We start from the raw sequence: 9,412 nt of genomic DNA, 5'->3' as shown, positions 1-9,412 counted from the left end.
TGATATTGTCAAATATTGAGGCATTGCCAACTATCTAAATCTTAATTTTGATGTGTAGTTGTATATAGTAGGCTTGAATATACATATATAGCCATATAGGTCTTGGACCCTAGGTCCACATGCATTGATGGATTACCTGATAGTGTGGGCAGTGTGTACACATGGTGTGTATGTATACATATAGGTCCATGGGCCTCTTATAGGCCCACATGCATTGATGGATTTGTGTATATCCGGCTTAATATGTAAATGGAAATATGACCGTTTGATTTTAGTCCAGATATTGACTAGACTAGAGATTCTAATTTCAAAACATATATATATTTTAGAGTTAAGTGACATTCTCGTCCTTGTGGTTTGTCCGCTTTTGCCATTTCAGTCTAAATTTCAAAATTGTATAATTTTCCTCACTGTCATTCTCGAAATGTGTTATTTTAGTCTAAAAAACTAACCCCGGTTAAAAAGCCCAGTTAACTTAGAGGTAAAATGGTTATTTTACATAGTGGTCAAGAATGGTTCAGAGGTTGGTACACGGTGGAGGGTATGTAAAACCTCCAAAGCACTCCAAACAACTATGTAAAATGATAATTTTACCCCTGAGCTAACTGAGTTTTTTAACTGGAGTTAGTTTTTTGAACTGAAATGACATCTTTCGTGAATGACAGTGAGGAAAATGATACAATTTTGAAATTTGATTTGAAATGGGAAAAGTGGTCTAACCACAGGAACGTAGATGACACTTAACTCTTTTTTAAATTTCAAGTGTTTTTTTTTTACAATTCAAAATATTTTATTTTATTTTTTATATATTTAGAATATGTATATAGTGAAAGTGTAAAATACAATATTGTTTAACCTACGAGCGTACGATGTGACATTACGCACGTTGTAAAATTCAAAACCATAATCACGCATGTTATACTTAGGTAATGAAGCTGAAGAAACACTGACCTTAACAGCACCAATGACTTCGATGATTAGTGACTTGAACGAGTGGCTGCAAAACAGAAACACCGTTAGGACTCGTTACAGGAATGGGGTTATTCCTGTAACCACCCTCCGGCGTGAGAATAAGTATTCGTTCTTGAGAGAAGTATTGGAGAGGAAGATATATGGGAATTCGATGATCATACCTTATGCATTTGTCTCTATTTATAGGTTTTCCATTAGGGTTTCCTTTATTCCAGGATACGTTCCGATAAACTGGAGATTTACACGATCTTCCCAAAAAGTGGGAGATTTAGTTGTGCACCTTCCATGTAGATATGGAAGGTTCTAGAATAAATGTTTGTTATTCACATTAATATAAAAGGTTGTAACTGGGTCGGGTGACCGATGCGGGTCACACCTCGTCATGTCCCCCCAGTCCGAGCTCATGGAGGGAGTCCATTAGGTCGGACTAAGAGAAAAAGAAAAAGTGAACTCATGATGATTTTTACAACGACCTTTGGAAAATACGGCGAAAATACAGGATGTGACAGTTGGGTCACCATGTTAGTGACAGCTGTCTTTTCCCTTGATGGACACGTGTGTCGGTTCGTACACATTTTTGAATTTGAAAAGTTTCCGTAGCTTATAAAGAACGATACCTTACGTAGGAGTTCAAAAATCCTTCCCCAAATCACTCCATCGTCACTCTCTCTACTCCATGGCTTCGAAAACGAACGAATCGTCTTCCACCACTGCCACCCCTACGGACATACTATTTTGCAAATGGGGCGTAACATCCTTCAACAATCTTGTGCATGATTACGGTATTAGGGCCGAGTGGAATCCTGTTTTGCCGTCGAAAACCGACACTGCCTTCCCCCTGAAGGTGGGTAAAATCACTTTATTCAGTGATTTTTTCAAATTTTGCAATTTCCGGCTACCCATCACCAAATTTTTGAAATTGGTGCTTGATTTTTACCGTATCCACATTTCTCAAGTACATCCCCTTGGCTTGGTAAAACTTCGACAATTCGAGTATGCCTGCATAGCGCTGGGCCATATCCCAGAACTAATTGTTTTTAGGGCTTTCTTTGTGCTTGTGTGGAAATCCCCTTTCTTTACTTTTGATCGGAGGGATACAGACGCATCATGCCTAAGGGAGATTCCCACTAGCTCTAGGGACAAAGATTGGAAGAAAAAGTTCTTCTATCTGGACGCCGTTGCCATTCCTGGGGAGATGCATTGGCAAGAGAAGGGACCGAAAGATAAAGTGAAGGATGATGCTCCTCCTGAGGATTTGTACGCATCGAACGCGCTATATGTAAAGTTATGTGGCCGCCCCTTTGAGTGCACCATCATTCCAGAAGGTGCACTGGTGATGGCCGGCATGAGTCTGTTATGGCCGGATATAAAGCGTTATCCCTCATTTCAACGGGACGATGGAGGTATGCTGACATCACCGTGCCTTGTTAACTTTTACAGTGTGTTTTTGTGTATATATATATATATATTTTTTTCAAAATCACTTACTTCGCGCAGGGGAGTGGGGTATGTTTGACTTTATTGACCCACCACGGCACCTCGCGTTGAAGTCTGCCGACCGTATGTTGGACGAAGGGGAGCCTGATGTGCTAAAAGTGCATCTGGAGCAATTTCTTCTACCCGCTGTACCAGCGGACCCCTTGGCGTACATTGCTCCCCTGTCGGGTATGACGATTACTGTCGTGGCGTCGTCGGAGAAAAAACCTGCCCGAATAAAACTGTCCGGGAAAAAACACGGGAGTGTGCCCACAATGGAGGAAACGTCCAGTATGGGGCGTGATGTTCCCTTGGTCTCCGACCTGACTAGTCCCGGTCGTGTCTCGAAGAAAAGGAAAACCTTCGTCGCGCCTACTCTGAGCGCGTTTAAAGCGGTGCAGGCTGCGTGTGCTTTTTCACCAGGTATCTATTGCTAACTACCCTTATAGCGTATCGGCGCTCATGTTACTAACGTCCTTCTATGCTTATGGTGTAGGTACCTCCGTGGGAGTGTCATCCGGAGTTGTGACATCCATTATTGTGCCGACCGTAGCGGCGTCATGCCCTGGTATTAATGTTAGCATGTCTACGAGCCCGCAATCCTTAGCCTCCATTGCTCCCGCTGTGAGCTGTGTCATGCCTCTCCCTAGTCCTACAGTATCGGTAGCTGTATCTGTTGATCCGCTATCGTCGCTTCGATCAGGCGGTCCTGACACACCCTTACTTGACTCGCCCAAGGGCATTTTTGTTGGTGTTGATACGAATGCTGCTGCCACGTCGACCGCGCATGAGGCGACTAGCGTGGGTGGTGGTGACAATCGAGGGTCAAGCAGCGGTATTGCTGACGACGGTGCTCGTTTGATTGACGACCTATTTATGCCCACCGTTTGCTGGGATCCTCATGCTCAGGATAAACGTTACCAACCTCAATGGAAAATTGCTGAATCCTCCCGGCTGATCTTTCCTCCTGTGGTTCAACATTGGATCGAGAGGGCGTATCCACCTGCCGAAGCGGCGTACGTTGAGGGGTTAAATAATGAAGATTTGATGAATTCTTCCATATCGGATTCTGTCACCCTACCACGAAGGTTGGTAGAGATTCGACGTCGGTGGATGCGTGATAACACCCAACTTCATGAGGCCCGGGCGACTATTCAAGAACTGAGGGACGACAAGCATCGCCTCGAAAGTCAACTGCAGACTGCGGGTTTAAAAGAGGCCCGATTTTTGTCGGAGAAAAACAAGGCCGAAGAAGATTTGCGAAGGGTGACCAAACATCTTGCTGAGGAACGGATCTTATGGGCCCGCGATATGGCGGAAAAAGATCGGGTTTTGGCTCAGGCGAAAAATGTGCAAGAGGAGTTGGAACGTAAGGCTGTAGCGGAGGCTCAGAAGGTGAGACACGAGTTATCAGCCCAATTGGAAAAATTTCGTGTTGACACCGATTTTGTGTCCCAGGTTCAGGAGCGGTACCAGGATTTGACAGCTGAAGTAGAAGCTTGCCATACCAAAATCCGACTGATGCAAGGAGAGCTGGAGGAGCGTGAAGAAAAACTCAAGGAGATGCAGGATCATTGTGACTCCCTTGTCACTCAAAACAACAAACTTGCTGCATCGTCGTCTTCGAAGTTAAAAGAGGTGGAGAACGCGCTGGCACAATCCAATGCAGAAATCGATGACTTGACCAGCCAGCTAGCGGCTATGCGGGGAGACAGGAATTGGTTGATAACTAATGGGCTTGTGGGGGCGTTCGAGTATCTGCGTGAATCGTCCCATTTTACTAGCCTGATTGACCGTCTCTCCGCAGCTGCCTACCAATCCGGGCATCATGACGGTGTACATAAAGGCTACATGGATTGCCAGCAAGTGGAGAGAGTGCCGCTGGATTTTCAAGCTATCAAAGACAAGTTGCAGGCTGATATGGCGAGTGCCCTTGAAGCGGCGTATACCGAGCCTCTACAGTGCTATGGCGACCTAATGGATAAAGTCAATGAGGATGGAATAGAGTCGCTGCGTCTGATGCTGGACCCCGCGGATGAATCCGAAGAAGAATGACTACTCTGTTATTCGTTTTGTTGCTTGTTGTGTACTCTTGTTGCCTTGTTAATGACACTGTTTGAATTGGGTTTAGTGCCCATTTTCTGTTTTGATTTGACAGCTAAATTAATGCAGATGTCATGATTTCTGACACCGCCGGCTTGTAAAATATGGCTCTGTGACTTGTGATGATTACTTTTAATTAATACATCTGATGTCACCACTGTCAAAACTTCTTAACTACTGCTATAAATTCACCCCTCGTTTCCATTTTTGGTTATGTTTGTGTAATGGAAAGAAAACGGTACAGGCAAAGACTTTCCGAAATCTTCCGGGTGCTTGATGCTGCTGATGGCCTGCTGATGCTGCAACATCCGGTAACAAAATCGATGCTTAGGGGGAGAAGACCCATCCCAAATGCTGCTCCGGTTCGTGCCAACCGAGCATGTCAGAGCCTTGTTATTTTGGATCCTCAACCGGTGGATCCCGGAGTGCAGCTATCGGCTGATGTGCTGACTGGTTTAATTCCGGTGGACCCTGAACGGCGATATCGTCTGATATACCAGCGCCAGTCCGGTGGTCGTTTGGCCGTCAACCCTGTGGCATGGTACCCCCAATGGTTGGTGGCTCAACTGATCATTTGGCCGTCAACCCTGTGGTGGTGGTGGATGATGACGATGGTGATGAGGTGGGAGTGCATACCCCTGCAGTGGTGATGGCACCCAGCCTTCCTCAGTAGGTGTTTGTGAACATGTTCTGTATTTTGGTTCCCTTATGTTTGGTTTTTAGAAACAGGGACAAGTACTTGGTTTTTAATTTTTTGAGATAGGTCATGTATATGTGATGACGCCTATCTATTTTTGAGGCGGTTTATGTATCTATTACCAAGATACCCGCCGTAAGCGCTTGTTGTGGTTAACCCTATGACTTATAATGAAAGATATTTCGTGTTTAAGGGTTTTGTTTTTGTTTTTACCGGTTAATGCATTCATCGTGCGGTGGTAACTTTTGTAGTAAATGAACTTAAATCTTTATTAAACTTGCATGAAGCAAAAAGGAAAAACAGAAAAAAGTCCCATCACGGGTTACAAGTGTGAGTTGGAGGAGATAATTAACTCTTGCTGTTAGGAGCAAGGCATTACAGGTAGCATTTCTTCAACTGGGCGATGTTCCAACTGCGCGGGACCGGCGTGCCATCTAGTCGGGACAGGCGATAGGCCCCTTTACCCAGGTCTTCTTGGATGACATAGGGGCCTTCCCAGTTTGGGCCCAGTTTTCCCGCCGGTTCCATTCGGCTTGCTTCGTTGTCGCGCATGACGTAATCGCCTACCTTGAAACTTAGTTTAGCCACCCGTTTGTTGTAATATTTTTCCAGCGCTTTTTTGTATCGTGCCTCGCTGATGGCGGCCGCCTCGCGCCTCTCTTCCAACAAATCTAGGCCCTCTCTCAGCGATTGATCATTGTTGTTGTTTACCTTGAGACGGTGTAATGACGGCAACCCTGCTTCAGCAGGTATCATCGCCTCCATTCCGTAGGTAAGGCTGAATGGGGTTTCGTTGTTGCTAGTCTTGGGCATTGTTCGATGTGCCCAAAGGACATGTGGTAACTCTTCCACCCACGAGCTTCCCTCGTGTCCTAGCCGCTTTTTAATACCCTCTAGCAAGCTCCTGTTCGTCCGCTCCACCTGCCCGTTACCCTGTGGGTGTGCTACCGACGTGAAGATCTGCTGGATGTGGAGGTCGGCGCACCATTCCTGGAAAATTCTATCCGTGAACTGCGTCCCATTGTCACTTACCAGGTAGAGCGGTAAGCCGAACCTGCATACAATGTGTTCCCAGAGAAACTTTTTGGCGTTTTCCGCCGTTATCTTAGCCAAAGGTTTTGCTTCCACCCATTTGGTAAAGTAATCAACCGCCACGATTAAATATCTCAACTTCCCGGGAGCCGGCGGGAAAGGTCCCACGATATCTACGGCCCATTTCTGAAAAGGCCATGCTGATGTCACCGGTACCAGACTATTTTTGGGCCGAATTGTTTGAGGAGCAAACTTCTGACAGCTAAGGCATCTTCGCAATTCTCTTACAGCGTCTTCGTGCATCCCGGGCCAGTAATACCCTGCGCTATGAATTTTGGCCACCACTGCTCGAGGTCCGGCGTGTATGCCGCATATACCCTCATGTATTTCGCTGACGAGATATTTCGCTTCTACTGGGGAAACACATCGCAGCAGCGGACCCAAGTAAGATTTTCGATACAGGACGCCATCGTTGACTTCATATTGCAGCGCTTTCGTTTGTAACTTTCGTGCTTCGCCCTTGGCGGGGGGCAGCTCGCCTGTTTTAAGAAAAAGTAGGATTGGGGTATACCAACAGGGTTCTTCTATTGTGACAGCGGAAACGCTCCGTGGTTCGATTGAAGGTGTCTGTAATGTTTCAACTTTGACTTCCCTTTCCATGCCGGAGGTGGCGAGTTTGCTTAAGGCGTCTGCTATCTGATTCTTCCCTCTGTGCACGTGGTTAAGTGTGACTTTGCCGAAGGAATTCATGAGCTCTTTGGTTTTTGCCAGATATTTTGCCATTGCCTCGTCTTTTGCTTCATATGTTTCGTTGACTTGATTGTTGACCAGCAGCGAGTCGACGTACGCGTCTACCCTGGCTGCCCCCATGGATTTTGCCATTCGCAGCCCCGCCAGTAATGCCTCATATTCCGCTTCGTTATTAGAGCACTCGAAGTCAAAACGTAAGGCGTACATTAGCCTGATTTGATCTGGACTTATCAGCATCAGGCCTGCCCCGGATCCCTTTCCACTAGATGATCCATCTGTGTATAACTTCCAAGTCTGCCTCGCGGTGCTGGACTCTGGTATATCTTGGATGACCGGGTCTGTAACAACCTCTCCTTCCGGTATTTCGGCTAAGAAATCAGCAATTACTTGCCCCTTAACCGCCGTTCGCTTCTGATATTCGATATCTAGGGCTCCCAGCTCGATAGCCCACTTGGCCAACCTACCCGAGACCTCCGGTTTGTGCAGGACCTGCTGTAGCGGATAGTTGGTTAAGATCTGTACGCGATGTGCCTGAAAGTACCTTCTTAATCGCCTCGTGGCGTGTACCAATGCTAAAACTAGCTTTTCCAGCGTAGGGTAGCGCGTTTCAGGTCCTGCTAATACCCGGCTTATGTAGTATATTGGTGTTTGTTTTCCTTCCCGCTCAACCATGAGCACGGCGCTCACTGCTGTGTGGGCTGCCGCTAGATACATTTTTAGCACTTCACTGTGTCTAGGCGCAGTCAGCGTGGGTAGCCTTTCTATGAAACGCTTCATTTCCTGCAGAGCTCGTTCCGCTTCGCTGGTCCATTTGAAATTCTTTTTGTCGAGGCAATCTTTTAGCGTTTTTATGAATGGTAATGATTTCTCAGCATGCCTTGCTAAGAACCTGTTGATTGCTACCAGTCGTCCATTTAGGGCTTGAGCTTCCTTCAGCGTTCGGGGAGAAGGCATTCGCGATATGGCGGTTATTTTCTCTGGGTTAGCTTTAAAACCGTCTCGGGTGACTACTACCCCCAGGAACTTCCCCTCTTCCACCCCAAACGAACACTTCTTTGGGTTTAACTTTATGTTGTACTCTCTGAGCCGCTGGAAAGTTTCCTCTATATCTGCCAACATTTGTTTTTCTTCGCTGCTCTTGATTACAAGGTCGTCTACATAGACTTCCAAGTTTCGCCCGATCTGTGTTTCGAACACCTTGTCCATGAGCCTCTGGTAGGTAGCTCCTGCATTCCGTAGCCCAAAAGGCATTTTGGTGTAACAAAAGATGCCAACATCGGTGTGGAAGGCTGTTTTCTCTTCATCTTCTTTGGACATTTTGATCTGGTGGTACCCTTTGTACGCATCTAAAAAACACTTGTATCGATATGGCACCAGGGAGTCAACCTTTAAATCAATCTCGGGCAACGGGTACGCGTCTTTTGGACACGCCTTGTTCAGATCTTTGAAGTCGATGCACATCCGCCATGTGCCATCTGGTTTCTTAACCATGACCGGGTTAGACACCCAAGTATGGTACTGTGTTTCCCTGAGGATTCCAGCTTCCACTAACTTGCGCACTTCCTTAACGACCGCTGCCCGGCGATCCGGGGCCATGCTGCGTTTACCATGGGCGACTGGCTTAATGCCTGGGAGCGTGGCGAGCTTATGTTCCGCTTTATCGCGGGGGACTCCCGTCATATCGGCGTGCTCGAAAGCGAAGATGTCTGCGTTTCTTTTTAACAATTGCTTCAAATCGCTCTTTACTTCTGGGGACAGAGTGTCGCCGATGGTGACCATTTGGTCCGGGTGGCGTGTGCTTAATACCCACCTTTCTGGTCCCGTGGCCCCCGCGGGCCCTTGGCGACATCGTTTGGTATCCAATATTTCTCCAATTCTATCACGAAATACGGTAGCGATACTTTGTGGTGTTGGAAACTTCATAAAACCTCTCGCCGTGGAGACTATGGCGTCTAACTTTCCCAGGGTGAACCTTCCGATAATCACATTATGGTAGGATTCGGCGCGGACCACGAGGAAAGTTAGTAGTATTGTTCTTTCTTTGGGTGCTTGCCCGAAAGTTACCGGGAAGGTGATTTGACCAATAGGATCCACCTTTTCTCCTGTGAAACCTTTAATAGTGGCATGCACTGATTCGAGCAGCTTTTTATCTTCTGGTTGCATTCTATCAAAGCAATGTTCGTAGATGATATCTTCTGAGCTTCCAGTGTCGACTAGGATTCGCCTCATACGGTAGTCCCCTACCGCCGCGGAAATGATCAGGGCGTCCGTGGTAAGATGCAAATCTTCCATTCGTGGTTCTATAGTCATTGTTGCCAACATCCAGGGCTCGAGCGTGGAGAAACTCCGCTTCGCCCCTCTTCTTATATCGGCATGAACCAT

General features: G+C 46.7%; 1 protein-coding gene across 1 annotated transcript; it reads right to left on the bottom strand.

The window, feature by feature from the left end:
• Positions 1-5,623: 5,623 nt before the first annotated feature.
• On the bottom strand, positions 5,624-9,412 carry LOC110892430. The gene has a single exon (XM_022139594.1). It carries the CDS (start codon positions 9,410-9,412, stop codon positions 5,624-5,626), a length of 3,789 nt encoding a protein of 1,262 aa, XP_021995286.1.

The sequence above is a fragment of the Helianthus annuus genome, chromosome 12, assembly GCF_002127325.2.
Source record: "Helianthus annuus cultivar XRQ/B chromosome 12, HanXRQr2.0-SUNRISE, whole genome shotgun sequence".
Classification (NCBI taxonomy): domain Eukaryota; kingdom Viridiplantae; phylum Streptophyta; class Magnoliopsida; order Asterales; family Asteraceae; genus Helianthus; species Helianthus annuus.
This window is presented reverse-complemented; position numbering and strand designations above follow the sequence as displayed.